The sequence below is a fragment of the Euleptes europaea genome, chromosome 2 (genome assembly GCF_029931775.1).
Source record: "Euleptes europaea isolate rEulEur1 chromosome 2, rEulEur1.hap1, whole genome shotgun sequence".
NCBI lineage: Eukaryota > Metazoa > Chordata > Lepidosauria > Squamata > Sphaerodactylidae > Euleptes > Euleptes europaea.
In genome coordinates, this window is record NC_079313.1 from 126,500,028 (window position 1) to 126,518,167 (window position 18,140).

The window sequence follows — 18,140 nt, forward strand, 5'->3', positions numbered from 1 at the left end:
TAAGGGAAGCCATGGCCTTCAATTTGCAAGATCTGAGCAAGGCTGTTAAGGATAGGATGTTTTGGAGGACATTGATTCATAGGGTTGCATTGAGTTGGAAGTGACTTGATGGCACTTAACACACACGCACGCACACACACTTGGAGAACTGGGATGTAGCAACCCTGTTATAGTTGCCATACTGCAGTGTTTCATGTGAAGTTTCTGGGTCTGCACTGTTTGCGGTTCTCTTACATTCATCAGACTCCACTCTTAAGGCTGCCAGTACCATCCTCTGCTTCCATTTAATGCCATCAGGCTTTCCACCAGGTACCACCCTAAGTCTCAGAGTCCAGTGCTCTGCCAAGCCTAGGCCTCATTCCACCACATGGGCAGCACAATAGAAAACAAGTATGCTCAGAAGACACCAAAGTCTTAAGTGATCAGAGGTTCCCCCTTACTCTTTGCTTCCTACGTTTGTCAGCGTGGATAAGGACTTGCCACTCGTTTCTGACATGGCATTCCAAGAATACTCCTCTTCCTCCAAACTCAAAGAAGCTGGAAAAGAGCTGATATGGATTCCATATCGTTAGTTTATTTACAAAAAAAAAAAAGAAGAAGGTTAAGACATTTACAAAGCTTGGCTTTTTTACTTCCCTATAAATTAGCGTCACCCCTCGCAGAAAGTCACCACCATTTGCGAAGTCTGTGCAAACAGTTTAGGGGAAAGTGAGAGGAGAGGCAGAAGTTAGAATGCTGTTTACCACTGCTACCACCTATCTTTAAAAAGAGAAGGAAATAAAAATAATAATTAAAAATAAAGAGAGAGAAGGCCCATGCCGAGCATTCTGCCATTTCCCAATGTCGCACATGCTCACTCTTCTTTCTTATTGTACACAGGCGGCAAAATTCTTCTTGAGTTGGTCTTAACCCAGGGATGTTCTATGATTGCTTTCAGGGGTAGTCTCAGAGAAGGTGTGTGGTTAAGTATTTTGGTAATGAGGTCCCTGGCGCCATCTGATACCCAAGAAGGAAATGTCATATTAACCTGTAAGATAAAAAGTAACATCATAAGTGGTTGTGCCTTCTGTCAACTACCCTGGACTACCCGTTTCTTTTCTGTGCCAGCCACCTTCTTTTCCCTGAACTGGATGGACCAGGCTAGCCTAATGTCATCAGATCTCGGAAGCTAAGCAGGGTCAGCCCTGGTTAGTACTTGGATGCCACGTCTTAACTTGGAACTAGGATAAAAGTTGTTGCCCCAGTACAATTGGGGCTCAGTCTTTGTGCTTGTTAATGTGGGCTGGGCTGCAGCTGCAATAAAACTGTTTTCTCAACTAACGGTCTCGGGTCTCTCTCCTCCTCAAACCCCCGTTTTTCCGCAACACCACCAAGGGAGTCCAGGGTTGCTATGCAGAGGCAGGTAATGGCAAACCATCTCTGAATGTATCCTGTTTTGAAAACCCTGCAGGGTCACCATAAGTCGGCTGCAACTTGACGGCGCTCTCTACCACAACCGTCTCCCACTAAACTACTCACATGCCAATCCCTGCTCTCTTATCTTTATGTCTTGTCCATTTGTTGTAGGGCAGAGGCAGTGTAAGCGTTGTCTTCTGTACAGTACCCTAACTCACTGCTGACATTAACCAGCAGTACTAGCTGCCCCTTCTCCAAAACGATTGTTCTCTTCTTTGACACCCTTAAACTTGATCCTGTTAGCTGCTGTTCCCACACAATTCACATGGATGAGCCATCTAATTTAACCTGAGGTTGATGCTGTGTTGATTACTGATTACTACAGTCAAGGGGCAGCATTTGTTTCTTCAAGGCTGTTTTGCTCCAAGAAGTATGTTTTGGGTTCTTTTGCTCTGTTGCTTCCCTTTTCTTTTTTGCTCTTAAGTATCTGCTAAAAAATCCAAGAATGAAATTGTGCACTGTGAGATTTGTCTGTCTCTCATCTAGGTGAGGATTTAGAGTTATAATTGTGACTTGTGGATCAGCCCTTCACTGATTTGCAGCTTTTGTTCTGGCCTCCCAGCTCAAGGGGGAAAGGGTGAGAAGAGGCTGATCTCAGGCTGCTTCCACATGCTGTGTATATCTTGTTGCTACTGCAAATGCAGAGATGTTTATGGTGGCAACAGAGCACTCACACAGTAGTTTCCCCTGCGCTTTTCTTGCTTTGCCCTCCATGGCCACTGTTTCCTCCCCTGCTACCAGAGGGCTTTTAACAAAAACAAAGTAATTGCTAGATCACTATACTAAGTTAAGATTGTAACAATCTACTGCCATGATCTACTAATTCTTTTGTATTCTCAATGTTCATTTAAAAAATAAAGTCTTTAGTCCTTTTTGTTGTGGATATATAAGGGATGTGCCTTTCCCTTTTATCTCCACAGCAAAAAGGACTAGAGACGTTTTTAAAATATAGATCATGGCAAGAGATCATTAACTGTATTGTGGTGATCTAGCAATTGATGATTTAAAAAGGCCTGAAAATGCTCTCTGTGGCCAGGGGGTGGGAATGTTGGCCAAGGAAGTTAAGGCAAGAGAAACAATGCCAATGTGGGTAGGACCTTCAAAAATGCATACTTTTCCATTCACGTGGTGTGCAAAGGCCCTTTGCCAGCTTTCCAAACAGATTTTTCAAATCAGAAGAAAATCTGAAAAGTGAACTGTTAGGGGGTGACCCTCTCCAGTCTGAGTACTAACCAGAGCAAAACCTCCATGTGAACTCAGCCTTAGTTTGCACTGTTGTAGAACTCAAAGGGACTTCCAATTACTTTGAACACACAAAATGTTGTAATGGAAAGCCCAGTCAACTGGGGGTTTGCTGGAGAAATGCTTGGAGTTGAAATTAGCATTCCTTTCAGATCAAGTTATCATTTGATTTAGGAAAAAAATGCCCTAGCTGGTCAGATGCATGCTTCTAAAATACAATATACACTCACATCAGTTGTAAGGAGGAAACATTTTGTCCTGTGCACCTGGCTGCTAACAAAAGCATAATTTCCCCCGCCTTAAGAATGGGTTCTCAGCCTTATGACGAATTTCTGCATGAATGCATTGTTTGAGAAACACAGAACATACCTCTCTTATTTTCCGGAACGTCTCTAACCGAGTGGCCGCTTCAAATGGTGCATATCCTGCCAGACACTCATAACAAAGCACGCCGACACACCACACATCAACATTTTCATCATGGGGACTCCCTTCTATCATTTCTGGAGCAAGGTAGTCTGTGGTGCCACACATGGTTGTCCTCCTATTTTTTGAAAAAAGGATGTTAAATAACAAACTAAAAGGAACAGTTACCCTCTGAGTTTTACAGATAACATGAACTGTCAAAAAGACAAATAAGGGAATTCTCGATCAAATCAAGCCAGAACTCTGCCTAGAAGCTAAAATGACTAAACTGAGGCTATCCCACTTTGGTCTCATCATGAGAAGACAAGACTCACTGGCCATTTATACAGGGTCAATTTTGATGCTTGCTCAAAGCTCTTTTTAAAAATGCGACCTTTAAAATGCCTGTTCACGGTCCTGATGAAAAGGAGAAATACCCCCCCACTTGTCTGCTCCTTCGCTCCCTCGTTTGCATAGCCATTGGCAACGGTCCTTTGCATAACTAAGCCTCGTTTGTGATTTTTCATGGTTCCTTCAGTAAATGCTTTGGGGTGGGGGCAGAGCAAATACAAAAGGTTGCGTTAAAGGGGCTGTTACGAAATGCGAAGCAGGTATGCGCCCGGCTTCGTAGTTACTTCCTGAATGATGGTTCAGCGTGAAAAACTAAAAAAAATATGCGGGGCACTACAGTCTGGAACCCGCTGCTGATTACCAAACATAAATGGCCACTGGAAAAGACGAGCATGCTAGGAAAAGCTGAAGGCAGCAGGAAAAGAGGAAGACCTGATGTGAGATGGATTGACTCAGTCAAGGAAGTCACAGCCCTCAGTTTGCAAGATCTGAGCTAGGCTGTTAATGACGATAGGACATTTTAAAGGTAAAGGTCCCCTGTGCAAGCACCGGATCATTACTGACCCATGGGGTGACATCACATCCTGACGTTTACTAGGCAGACTTTGTTTATGGGGTGATTTGCCAGTGCCTTCCCCAGTCCTCTTCCCTTTACCCCCAGCAAGCTGGGTACTCATTTTACCCACCTCGGAAGGATGGAAGGCTGAGTCAACCTTGAGCCGGCTACCTGAAACCAACTTCCGTGGTCATTAATTCATGGGGTCACCATAAGTCAGAAGTGACTAGATGGCACATAACACATACCCTGTTTTACTGACCATGGTACAAAAGTCTAAGAAGGCAGATTCTTTTTTTCCTGGCAGTTCTCATTTACCATGGGAAACCAAGGTGATATGCTGTATGCCCCACTGAATAGACCTGAGTGGGATTCTGAGTAGAACCGCTTAGGATTGTTCTCCCAGACATGTGGATTGGCACATGAGAAGGCAGTGGTTGTTTTTGAAATGCTGCTCCAGTCCCTGTGTCCAGTGGGCTGGACAACCCTGTACTTTCTGGCCAAATCTGTCAGAAGGGTAAAGGTAGATTCAAATAAGAATATAACTTTATTGGAAAAAAAAAACCATGGAGTTCTAAAGAGAGGCATACCTTAGCGATGGTGCATGCACTGACCAACCAAAGTCTGCCAACTTCAGCTCTCCTCTTAAGCCTAACAGAAGGTTTTCTGGCTTAATGTCTCTATGGATTACTTTTTGAGCATGACAGTATATCAGAGCTTCAGATATTTCTTCCATATACTGCAAAATATTTCAGGCAGACACAATCAGCAACATCTAAACTGGTGCAGGAACCTTATTTGCATTAGCCTAGAACAGGGGTCGGCAAACTCATTAATCAAAAGAGCCAAATATCAACAGGATAACGATTGAGATTTCTTTTGAGAGCCAAATTTCTTAAACTTAAACTATATAGGTAGGTACACTGTTTATTAACTTAATAAACTTTAAAGTTTTAAGTCTTAATTAAACTATAGGTACACTGAATAAAACTTGATATCATACTTAATAGTGATCTTATTTATTGATAAAAATTAAATTGTAAGTCCCTGCCATTTCCCCCTCCCCGTCTGGAGTAATCGACTGGAGGCCTGGTCTACCGCCATAAAAGCCTATTGGTAGACCTAGCCTCCGGCTGAGTCCCATTGGGAGGCCAGGTCTACCCATTGGCTTTCTTGGTAGTAGACCTGGCCTCCGGAGGCCCATAGAAGCCAATTGGTAGACCTGGCCTCTGAAGGGGGACTTTTCCCCCTCCTCGGAGTCCAGGTCTACCGCCAAGAAAGCCAGTGGGTAGACATGGCCTCCCAATGGGACTCAGCCGGAGGCCAGGTCTACCAAAGGAAGCCCGCACCTCCCAACAGCTGATAGGTGGGGGGGGGCAGGAACTGCCGAGCCGCCCGCCCAGCAATCGCACGGCTAGAGGGGAGGCTTTAGCCTCCCAACCATTGAGGGCAAGGGAAAGGGGGACCTGGCCATTCTCCACGGCTGGGCGGGGGGGAGAGACAGCATGCCCGCTCGCCTGCTCTCTCGCTCTTGCTCTCTCTCAGGCGTGCCGGCTCCGCAGCCCTTCTGCTGGCGTGAGCGGGCGCGAGAGCAGGGGCTCCGAACCAAGTTTGGAGAGCTGCACTTAATGGGCCAAAGAGCCGCATGGGGTTCGGGAGCCGCAGTTTGCAGACCCCTGGCCTAGAATATCATTTGGAAAGCAGTTGGGGGTACATAAGTAAAAATAGAAAGCTTCACATTAAGAGTCTGGTGGGTTGACAGTGATCGGATTAACACCACTAGACCGCTTCCCCCGACCGCAATGGAGCCCGGCTACACATGAAATCCATTTGTTTATATTTATGCCTTGTTACTATTGCCCACTCACCTGAGAACTGAGCTTTCAAAAACTGCTGGGAGCACTAAACACAGAATTCCCAGAGCACATCTGCTTTGACGGGACCCATGGCAGATCCCAAAACAGTGCAATGTCTGAGTCTATTGGAGAGCATAGATAGAGCTGGCCCTTTATACAGCCCACTCTATAATGGGGAGGAGTCGCTTTAGGTGGCACATTTTAAGGAGCAGACAGCTCCCATCCTACCCAGAAGAGATAACCATCCTCCCCTTGCTCAGATGTTTTTGAAAGCTTCATATGCCAGTTCCTGAACTCCTGTGAGATGCCTTCTCTAGAGAGAGTTGAGCTGCCATTTCTAGTGGCCTGTTGCCGGGACAACCGTACTGGTAGCTGTACTCCCGAGAGAATTCAGGAAGCCCTACAGCGCATATGCGGTGTGTCGTGTTATCTTTTAAAGAGATCAGAGGTAGCAAAGATGTGAGGAAGTGTCCCAGGGGGTGTGGCAGCAGCAACTCACACAGGCTTGGATCCTGTGAATGAATCCTGTGCATGTTAGATACACTCTGCACTTCCAAGAGCCCTTCCATTTGTGCAAGAACAATGGTTTTCAATGCGTCAGTGGAGGTGCTCTTGGACGGGAATGCACGCTCTACGGCAGAGGCTATCGAGTGCAAATGGGACTTTTTCCATGGGATCCAAACCTTTGAACGTCCTCTGAATAGCTAGTCCTCAGCTTCCCCAAGCCCCCTCCATTACTGCCTTTTCATTATTATTTTGGCCAACTAGAAAAATGTCTCATCTTCCCTTGTTAGTATGAAAGGGGAAAAGTTGGCAAGCCAAGACAACAGCAAGCACTAGAACAGACGAGACAGGCCAATGGGCAAGAGACTGCCAGGTTTTGTTCATTGACTTATACATGAATCGGTTCCCCCTAACAAAACGGCACCATTTGGCTTTCTACTCACTGTTGCGGTTCTGGTGTCATCAAAGTGTTTTTTTTTCTGTAACTCTTTATACAGCTCCCCTCTCGGAGCGTATTCCAGCATCAGGAAGATCCGTGTCTGATCGTGAAAGTAGTTGTACATCCTTAAGATATTTGGATGCCTAGAGAAGGTGGAGGGAAAGCATGGGTGGACAATGGGGGCTTTGCTCGTGGGAGCCACTGTGGCGGGCTGCTTAATATTTGATTCCCCACATAGGTGCACTAGGCATTAATTAAGAAATTAATGCTGTGTAAGGAGGGGCCATGGCTCAGTGGTAGAGCATCTGCTTGGCATGCAGAAGGTCCCAGGTTCAATCCCCGGCATCTCCAGTTAAAGGGACTAGGCAGGTAGGTGATGTGAAAGACCTCTGCCTGAGACCCCGGAGAGCCGCAGTCGGTCAGAGTAGACAGTACTGACTTTGATGGACCAAAGGTCTGATTCAGTATAAGGCAGCTTCATGTGATATAAGATTAACAAATTAACAATAAATAAATAAAATTGGGAGAATCAAGGTGAAGCTTATCCTGAGTTAATTACCACTCCAGGCTTCAAAAGAGAGGGCAGTTGTACGTTTGAAGAATCTCCGACAATGAAGTTTGCACACAGAAAATCAACATGTATGAAAGAAGGCTAGGCTAAACACACAGGTAAGTTTTGTACATGAATGAAGCCCACCTTATCCCCCTCATGGTGTACACCAAACATTTTGTCCTTCACCTGCAGCAGTGCTTCCCAGAAAAAGCTTTACTACTAGCCCTAGCTAGCCTGATCTCATCAGATCTGGGAAGCTAAGCACGGTTAGCCCTGGTTAGTGCTTTGATGGGAGACCACCAAGGAATCCAGGATCACTACACAGAGGTAGGCAATGACAAACTGATGCTCATCGATACAGATTTCACAGGAGGACCATCACCCCTTCAACTCCCTTCTTAACATTTGTCCACAGTTAGGGCCATGGTAAGGAGACAATGGTCGGGGTATTATCCTGACATGAACGTTAGGGAAAGGCTGCTTGCTCCAGGGGAAAATGCCACTGCTAGTGAAAGAGATCTGTGGGATCCAACCCACTAACAGAAAAGAGGCACAGGTATGGGCGTCCACAGAAATGAATTCTAGGAAGGACAAAGTCTTTTAATGATACCTATGGATTATTGGCCCTGATCTGGATAGCCCCAGGCTAGCCTGATCTCATCAGATCTCAGAAGCTAAGCAGGGTCAGCCCTGGCTAGTATTTGGATGGGGGACCTCCAAGGAATACCAGGGTCATAACGCGGATGTGGGCAATGGCAAACCACCTCTGAACGTCTCTTGCCTTGCAAGCCCTTCAGGGTCACCATCAGCTGTGACTCAATGGCACCTTCCACCACCACGTATTTTACTGATGGCCCCACATTTAAACAAAGGGATCCTATTGCCTGTTCCGTATCACGTCAAAATGCTCTCTGTGACAGCACGATCAAAGAATTCATGCCGTTCCCCTTGCTTTACCTGAGGTGACACAGGATTTCTATTTCTCTCCGGAGCTGGTGTTCCAGCTGCGCTTTCTCCATGGCAGACTTGAATATGACTTTCAAGGCCAAGATGAAGTGGGTCTTTTTATCCCGGGCCAAGTACACAGAACCAAACCTCCCTTTGCCAAGTGGCTTGCCGATTTCGAAGTCTGAAATGCACCACAGTCTCCTGTCAATCAAAGAAGGTGGTTAAAGGTAACTCCCAGCCCAGTTGATGCAGCTTTCTTTACCAGTCTGATAACATCTAGCCAACTTCAACTAGGCTGTAAAGAGGTGCAGCGCTGGCATTCTACAGCAACACGTACAAACCCATTCGCTCCATAATCTTTTGCTTTTCTTTGCATCGAGGGCACACCAACTCTTCAGCAATCACATTGGGAATTTAATTTGTGTTTCCTTGAGTGTGCTTATTTAGCACTGTCCCAAATGACCAGAACTGTGTTGACTCTGCAGCATAGTTGGAGCAGAGTGTGTCCATTCCTGTTTGCACCATGTCAAAGTCACCCTTTAAAAAATTATCCTTGTTTTACTGAGCCACTTACGTCCTTTTGGTAACGCATCTAGGGTAATATGGAATGTGCCTTTTGGCTGCTCCAACCAGTGTGATGCTATTCCAGGCTAATACACTGCTGAAGTTTTTGACGAGGCTAAACGGGAATCGGCATGCAACAGTTATGCTAACTCTGTGGCGCACACTCTGCAGCTCACAGAGAGCCACATTCTCAATTACCCTCAACCAAAAGAGCCACGTTTACTTTTGTCCCTTGCATGAGGCCTGCAGCTTACCAATTGCCAGCCACAAGCCCCGCTGGGCAAAGCCCCACCTGCTTCTGTGAAACATGAGGCAGGTGCCACATTGGGGAACAGTGCTCAGAAGAGCCACAGGTGGCTCGCCAAAAAGCCAAATGTGGCTGTTGAGCCACTGACTGGCTAACAAAACCTAATGAAAACAGGAGTTGCAACTGATGTTAGAGATCAGCGCCCCAGATGTTAGAGGTCAGCGCCTCTGGAGAAAATAGCTTCTTTGGAGGGTGGACTCTATGGCATTATACTCTTTTGAGGCCCTTCTCCTCCCCATACGCCACCCTCCACAGGCTCTGCCCCCAAATCTCCAAGAACTTCCAAATCTGGAGTTTGACAACCCTACCCTTGTGTAACACAGGAGATTTCTCTAGTGGTAGATTTTTTCATCGGTAGCTTTAAACAGTTACCTTGGAAGTGGAGAACCAGAATCACCTTTGGTGCCCGCTTTAGATCCACTTTCCTCCTCTGCAAAAGAAACACATGAGATGGAAACACTGTGATTGTTTCTGCTATATAATTTGCAAAGATGTCATTTGAGAATACCACACTGTTTTTTTTTAAAAAAGAAGACAAAACATGTCCCAAGTGAAAATACACTCATTCCACGTACTCTTAAGTAGCACAGTAGCTCTACAAAGGCATTATGCGCCCCAAAGGGAAATAGAGCATCAAGTTTACCATAAAGTACCATGCTGCTATTTAAAATGGAACAAGTTTCTGCCACAAAGGTAAGACTAAAAAGAATAGCAGCAACAAGGAAAACAGAATTACCTAGAATAAAAACATCCAGTTTAAGCATGAAGTCTAGGTGTTAGCATGAAGTCTGCGTTTATCGTTTTCACCCACTGAGGTCCCTCTCCTTCCCAAACCACACCATCCCAAGGCTCTGTCCCCATATCTTCAGTAATTTCCCAACCCAGAGTTGGCAACCGTCTTCCCCATGGCATTGAGCCCAGGGCAAACAGCCCATGTAGAAAAGACCCCTGAAACCTGTTCTGAGGGAGGAAGCAGTCGCTCTTTCCTAAGCAGTATTCTCACTCATGCATATACAATATTCACACAGATTGGCCTTTGAGTAGCAGTAGGGTTGCCAGGTCGCTCTTCACCACCGGCAGGAGGTTTTTGGGGTGGAGCCTGGGGAGGGCGGGGTTTGAGGAGGGGAGGGACTTCAATGCCATACAGTCCAATTGCCAAAGTGGCCATTTTCTCCAGGGGGAACTGATCTCTATTGGCTGGAGATCAGTTGTAATGGCAGGAGATCTCCATCTAGTACCTGGAGGTTGGCAACCCTAACTGACCCACTGTAACTACTGTTTTAGTACTGCTTGCAACTGTTTGTGGAAAAGGAATGAATGACCCGGCACTACCAAAGCGCCTTCACGAGGAAGCAACTGCAGCTTAAATGCACCAACCAATGGGTGACCTACCCTTTGACTCCGGTCCTCCTTTGTCTTTGTTTATGAGCTTCTTGTGCTTTGGAAATGATCCCCCTTGAGATGCACAGACTGAAACGGAGGAGCTGCTGAGCTGTTTCCTTAGCAGCAGCGGCGGCTGTACTATGGAGCCATGTACCTTCGGCTTTGTAACCGAGGGCTAGAGCGAGAAGCCAAGAGGTTAGAAAATACCAGTGCAAGGTGCATAATTCCTCATAGTCAATGGAGAGTGAGGGCCAATGACATGAGATGCTGGAGTTCTGTGACTGGAACTCCTGACTTGGAAACGGAGTCTTAAAAAACAACTTGCTGGTAGGGTTGTCAGGTCCCTCTTTGCCACCGGCAGGAGGTGGTGGTGTTTGGGGTTGGGGCAGAGCCTGAAAAGGGCGGGGTTTGGGTAGGGGAGGGACTTCAATGCCATAGAGTCCAATTGCCAACACAGCCATTTTCTCCAGGTGAACTGATCTCAATCAGCTGGAGATCAGCTGTAATAGCAGGAGATCTCCAGCTACTACCTGTGAGGGCCTATAAAACCTATGTTGGTCAAATTGTGCACAAGGTTGCCAAACTCCAGGTGGGAGTTTTTCCAGAATTACAACTGATCTCCAGACGACAGAGATCAGTTCCCCTGGAGAAAATGGTAGCTTCGAAGGGCAAACTCTGTAGCATGCTAAATTTTAGGTGAAACCCCTCCCCAAATTCCCCCCTCCACAGGCACCACTCCTAAATCTCCAGGAATTTCTGAGCTGGCAACCTGAAATACGCAGTATTCTTCCACTTCCTCATGCGATACAAGCAGCAAGAGGCTCAAAGGCACTTTAGTGTCAACAGGTAAAACTAGCCCACAATCGCTGGGGAGGGAACCTGCAACCAGAAATGGCATAGGAGCTTACCTTTCTGCTAACTTTGCTGTGGGATGCATCTGGAATTTCTGGTTTCTCCATCAGTTTTCAAGGAATGTACACTGAAGAGGGAAGGAAAACTATCACAGAATGCATGTGATGTCAGGAGGACTCCTAAAAACTTCTGACTTCTGGTTCTTCAGAACAGCCAGAGGGCAAAGCCTGGAATGCGTCAGCCGACTGTGGACTCTGGGGGAGCAGGGGTAATGGAAGAACTTCTCTGTACGTTTTTATTAGGGTTGCCAACCTCCAGGCGGGGCCTTGGAATTCTCCAGGAACTACAATTGTTCTCCAGACTGAAGAGATCTGTTCCCCTGCAGGAAATAGCATACCATAGATTCTAGGTGAAACGCCTCCCCAAATTCCCTCTTCCCCAGGCATTACCCCCAGACCTCCAGGAATTTCCTTGGCCAGAGTTGGCAACCCTAGTTTTTATGGCTGTCCTTGTGCTGGGTTCCACTATGGGAGGAAGCCGCACAAGAGGACAGAGACACAGTGTGGTTCAGTGGGTACACATGAAGCTTCCTTATACTGAATCAGACCCTGGGTCCATCAAAGGCAGCATTGTCTACTCAGACCGGCAGCGGCTCTCCAGGGTCTCAGGCTGAGATCTTTCACATCACCTATTTGCCTAGTCCCTTTAACTGGATATGCCGGGGATTCAACCTGGTAGACTCTTGGACTGGGGAGGGCCAGGTTCAAGTTCTCCACTCAGCCATCAACTTCATTGTGTGGCCTTGAGCCGGCCGCTCTCCAAGTCTAACCTACCTCACAGGGCAGTTGTGAGACTAAAAGGGAGGAGAGGAGAATAAGGTACTCCCTCTTGAACTGTTTGGAGGATGGGTGGGATAAAAAGACAACAGTTTGAGAGATCTAAGATCAGTCTTTGGCTGCCTCTGCCAAATTACTCTGTCATGGTTTGTAAGGGCTGGCAGCGAGGTCATCTCTAATGGACAGAAAACTCATTCAAACCTCCAAGGAACAACTGAGACCGGAGGCGAACGTGAGTGAAAGTACCCATGCATATATTACCTAACAGTGGCATCCCTAAGCATACATACTCAAAAGCAAATCTCACTGAATTCCCACTTGCTAGCAAATGTGTAAATTGCAGCCTACAGTACACCGAAATTATAGTTAAAGTCTTCAGTGGATTAAAAAATTATTGTAATACATTTCTAATAACAATTGATTTCAGTAGAAAACGTGTGAAAAGTTAATAAACATTTAAATGTTTTGGGGAAAGGTAAGATTATGGGAGGCCAACCTCAGCAATATCAGTTTTTCCCAGTGTGTGTTTTAAATTACAGGTTGAGTATCCCTTATCCAGACACCCGATATCCGGACTGACCCGAAAACCAGACTTTTTGAGCCGGCATGCAGGCATTACTCACAGGCCCTCAGCTGCTCTCCAGTTTGCTTTCTGATGGCTCAACGTACACAAAATTATTAAAAACATTGTTTAAAATTACATTCAGGCTACAAAGTGTATATAAAACAAATATAAAACATAAATGAATTTTGTGTTTAGACTTGGGTCCCATCTTCAAGGTATCTCATTATGTATATGCAGATATTGCAAAATACGGAAAGATCTGAAATACGAACATCTTCTGCTCCCAAGCAGTCCGATAAGGGATAACCAACCTGTAAGCCTTTTGAACTTCCTACAAAATTATCAGCTTTAAAAAACCAAGAACTAAACAGATGGGGGTGGGAGGGAATGGTTTCATACCCACATTATATTTACGTATTTAATGCATTTATACCCTGCCCTTCACCCCAGTGGGGACCCAAAGCAGCTTACATCATTGTCCTCCCCTCCATGTTATCCTCACAACAACCTAGGGTTGCCAACCTCCAGGTAGTAGCTGGAGATCTCCTGCTATTACAACTGAACTCCAGCCGATAGAGATCAGTTCACCTGGAGAAAACGGCTGCTTTGGCAATTGGACTCTATTGCCTTGAAGTCCCTCCCCTCCCCAAACCCCGCCCTCCTCAGGCTCCACCCCTAAAATGTCCCACTGGTGCCGAAGAGGGACCTGGCAACCCTACCAGCGGGGTTGTGGCTGGCAATTGGTTCCTATCTTGAAACAGCTGCTGCCCGCAGAACAGGTAAGCTACAACAACCCCTGTGAGGTAGGTTAGGCTGAGAGTGTGTGATTGGCCCAAGGTCACCCAGCCAGCTCCCATTATATGAAAGCAGCAACCTTTAAACTGGGATTTTAATAGGGATTCAACACAGGCACCTAGTTTACTAGACACTGCATCCACTTCTCACAGCAACATTTATATATATATTTTTTAAATCAGGCAGGCTCTTAAAAAGCTGCACACCGTTCTCAACAAATAGAAACACCCCGATTTGCAGACCTCACTAGACCTACAAAACAAAGTAGGACTCCAGCAAAAGAGTAAACTCAGACCTTTGGTAACAAACCAGCTGCTTGCTCAGGCCTCCTGCGTTCTCAGTGCTGCAAATGAATTCAGAGGCAAAAGCAGAGCCTCTCCTGAGCAGATCCAGGGGGTGGGGGGTGTCATATGACAATTCTTAAAGCTACGCTGGCAAACAGAAGACAAGCTTCCTGTATCTTTAATTTTACAGAAGAGGGAATTCGGGCAGGTTCAATTTGTCAGTAGGGGTGTAGAAACACCACACCTACCACTGTCTTCTTTCTGAGAGCCAGCATGGTGTAGTGGTTCAGAGAGGTGGTTTAGAGCAGTGGACTCTGATCTGGAGAACCTGGTTTGATTCCCCACTCCTCCACATGAGCGGCGGACGCTAATCTGGTGAACTGGGTTGGTTTCCCCACTCCTCCACAAGAAAGCCAGCTGGGTGACCTTGGGCTAGTCACAGCTCTCTTAGAGCTCTCTCAGCCCCAGCTACCTCACAGGGTGTCTGTTGTGGGGAAGGGAAGGTGATTGTAAGCCCGTTTGATTCTTCCTTAAGTGGCAGAGAAACTCAGCATGCAAAAACCAACTCTTCTTCTTCTGCACAACCCCAGTCAGAATAGGCAATGCTGAGCTAGAAATGGTCTAACTACACAGAAAGCGGCTTCCTATGGTCAAACAGGTTTCGCAGGTTTTTGATAAATACTAAAAACCTGCGCAACCAGCTTCCAAAGGAAAAAGTACACACTGTGAATGCCAGTGATTTCCCAAGTTGCCTTAAGAGAGTTCTTAACATTTTCTTCAGTGTTACAAAACAGCCAATGACAGAACGTTTGGTTTGGGTCCGTAGCGTGAAGTGGAACAGGGGCGTGTTGAACTCTTTCCTCTTCTGTCATTCCCCCCCCCCCACAAAGAAACAATATTCATACTGCACCTGTCAGTTTTTGCCCTGCTGCAGCTGAAAGCATTTAGTTTGGCCCTAAATCTAGCATTGAGTGTGTAGCGCCGTCAAGTCACATCCAACTTATGGGAACCACAGCAAAGGGCTTTCAAGGCAAGTGAGAAGCACTCTAATCCACAAAGGTTTATGCTGAAATAAAGTTTTGTTAGCCATTCTAAGGTGCTACGTTTATGTTTACCCATTCACTAGTAGAGTTGCAAACAGACCTAGAGAAAAATGTCTTCTCCATTTAATATAGGCTTAATCCTTATTTCATTAATACTCCTCCTTTTCCCCAATGAGGATCCAAAGCAGCTTACATTGTTTTCCTCTTCTTCATTTTATCCTCACAACAACCTTGTGAGGTAGGTTAGGCTGAGAGTATGTGAGTGGCCCAAGGTCACCTGGAAAGTTTCCATGGCAGACGGGTAGGGTTGCCAACCTCCAGGTACTAGCTGGCAATCTCCTGCTATTACAAGTGATCTCCAGCCGACAGAGATCAGTTCACCTGGACAAAATGGTCGCTTTGGCAATTGGACTCTATGGCATTGAAGTCCCTCCCCTCTGCAAACCCTGCCCTCCTCAGGCTCCGCCCCAAAAACCTCCTGCCAGTGCCAAAGAAGGACCTGGCAACCCTACAGACAGGGGATTAAAACCTGGGTCTTACAAATCCTAGCCAGGAACCTTTTCAGCATGCTGGAGTCACTCCTGATTTTCTTGGGAATCGATCCACAAGCACAGGAATCAAGTTTGGGCAGGATTCTTCTGCACGCCTGCCCTCCAGTTGTGGTCAGTTTATTTTCTTCCACACGTGGCTTAAATAATGAGGATTTTAAAGGGAAGGTGCTATTGTCGTTGGTGTTGTTATTGGTGGCATCACAGCACCCCCCATATTTTTTTTAAAAGGTCCTAAAATATGGATATAATTCTATAGCGTTGTAGTGATAGTTTAAGCAGGTTCTCTGAGTTCCCAGCTTTCATTTTTTTTAAAGTAAGTCTCTATCCTTTTTCTTCTGGAGATATGCCTTTTCTCCTTATATCTCTATGAGGGAAAGGGCTAGAGACTTACCTTAAAAAATGAAAGCTTGGAATGCAGAGAACCTGCTAAACTATCATTAGAATCATAGAATCATAGAGTTGGAAGGGACCACCAGGTTCATCTAGTCCAACCCCCTGCACAATGCAGGAAATTCACAACTACCTCCCCCCACACCCCTAGTGACCCCAACCCTCCCCCCGCCATGCAGGATCCCACAATCAAAGCACTCCCGACAGATGGCCATCTAGCCTCTGCTTAAAGACCTCCAAAGACGGGGACCCTACCACCCTCTGAGGCAGCACATTCCACCGTTGAACAGCCCTCACCGTCAGAAAGTTCTTCCTAATGTTTAGGTGGAATCGCTTTTCTATTAGTTTAAATCCATTACTCCGTGTCCTAGTCTCAGAAGCAACAGAGAACAAGCTAGTTCCCTCATCAACATGACATCCCTTCAAATATTTAAACATGGCTGTCATGTGTCCCCTCAACCTTCTCTTCTCCAAACTAAACAAACCCAACTCCCTAAGTCTCTCATCATAGGGCATGGATTCCAGACCTTTGACCATTCTGGTTGCCCTCCCCTGGACACGCTCCAACTTGTCAACATCCTTCTTAAATTGTGGAGCCCAAAACTGGACACAGTATTCCAAGTATTCCAGTATTACAATATTACAATGGCATATTGATATTTTAGGACCTTTTAAAAAAAATTGAAATCACGGTCTTGTGGAGGGAGAGTAGGGTTGCCAACCTCCAGGTGTTAGCTGGAGATCTCCTGCTATTACAACTGATCTCCAGCCAATAGAGATCAGTTCACCTGGAGAAAATGGCCACGTTGGCAATTGGACTCCATGGCACTGAAGCCCCTCCCCTCCCCAACCCTAGGGGAGAGGGAGTGGTTTAACGATGAGGACAGTCCAAACATTGAAAAGTGGGCTGGAGGTGGGTGGGAGTGGGCAGGACAAAGAAAACAGAAACATTAGGTCTCAAAAGAGCAAGCAAAAAACCTTAAGGGGGGGAGTAAAGTGAAAACTAAAGGCACAATTGCATGCAGACATCAGGGAATAAGTTGAAACAGTATGGGCCCAGAACTGAGAAAAAAATAACTCATGCAGAAAAGCCCTAACACTCTAACCCCTATATCAGAAGGGGATGGGGGCTAAAGCTTTTCATGGTAAATAACATCACCTGCTGAATAATATTTGCTTTAGCCTAATATTAAAGGGACAGAACATTTTTTCCTGCAGCCTGTTGACCACCATATTCACTAGTTATGTTAAACTGGGGAATACCAAGTTTCATTAAGCTAGTTAATGCTTGCAGTGAGTTGGAAATTGCACCGCTGTGTTCATACCAGACTAACAGAACTAGAATGATCACACAGGTAAGTTTGTTTCAGCAGCATGAATAGCCCAGACTAGCCTGAGATCATTGGCTCTTGGAAGCTAAGCAGGATTGGCCATGGTTCGGGTTGGGAAATGCCTGGAGATTTTGGGGGTGGAGTCTGAAAAGGATGGGGTTTGGACAGCCCCCATAATGTCCAATTGCCAACATGGCCATTTTCTCCAGGGGAACTGATTTTTAACGCCTGGAGATCAGTTGTAATAGTGTGAGATCTCCAGCCACCACCTGGAGGTTGGCAACCCTAGCCATGGTTAGCACTTGGATGGGAGACCACCAAGGAAGACCAGGGATGCTATGCAAAGGAAGGCAATGGCAAACTACCTCTGCTCATGTCTTGGCTTGAAACCCCCTTGAGGGGTTCTTGTAAGTTAGTTGCAACTTGATGGCGCTTCATTGTTATTACGTTTGTCTTTCCCACTGGCTTTTCTCTGAAATTGGGCCTGCCTCAATTCATTTACGGCTGTCTTTCTGAAGCCACTAGAGGGCACAGCGATGCTGTGAAAGGGCTCTGTGTGGCATATAATGGCCAGCTGTGGAAGCCTGATGGGGGAGTGACAGCTTAGACTTCCACATTAATCATAGCAGCCGTTCATTAATGACTGCGCCCAGCAATGCTGGGGATGATTCTTTGGTCTTAGCCAGTTTGTTTCATAACCTTGCAGGCCAAGGGTGATTTTTTTTTTTTAGAAAAAAATATAGGTTAGTTATAAAACAGTGAGCAGCTCCTATTCCTTTCTAAGGCAGCATCCTCTGGCTACAGAAAGAGAGGACCCGTTCTAGATCAGAGTGGGCTTTTCTGTTTGGTGGAGCCTGGGGAGAACAGGGTTTAGGGAGGGCAGTCCATCTTCCTAAGCAGCCATTTTCTCTAGAGGAGCTGATCTCTGCA

At 46.1% G+C, this 18,140-nt stretch overlaps 1 protein-coding gene across 1 annotated transcript in view; it reads right to left on the reverse strand.

The window, feature by feature from the left end:
- Positions 1-853: 853 nt before the first annotated feature.
- Positions 854-18,140, reverse strand: part of LOC130473375 (aurora kinase B-like) — a 55,207-nt gene continuing 37,920 nt past the window's right edge. The window contains exons 2-8 of the mRNA XM_056844896.1: positions 10,573-10,738; positions 9,553-9,610; positions 8,319-8,510; positions 6,813-6,951; positions 4,600-4,748; positions 3,067-3,241; positions 854-1,027 (exon numbers count right to left, since the gene is read on the reverse strand). Of these exons, the coding sequence (XP_056700874.1) occupies positions 854-1,027; positions 3,067-3,241; positions 4,600-4,748; positions 6,813-6,951; positions 8,319-8,510; positions 9,553-9,610; positions 10,573-10,738 (1,053 nt within the window). The remainder of the gene's footprint in view (positions 1,028-3,066; positions 3,242-4,599; positions 4,749-6,812; positions 6,952-8,318; positions 8,511-9,552; positions 9,611-10,572; positions 10,739-18,140) is intronic.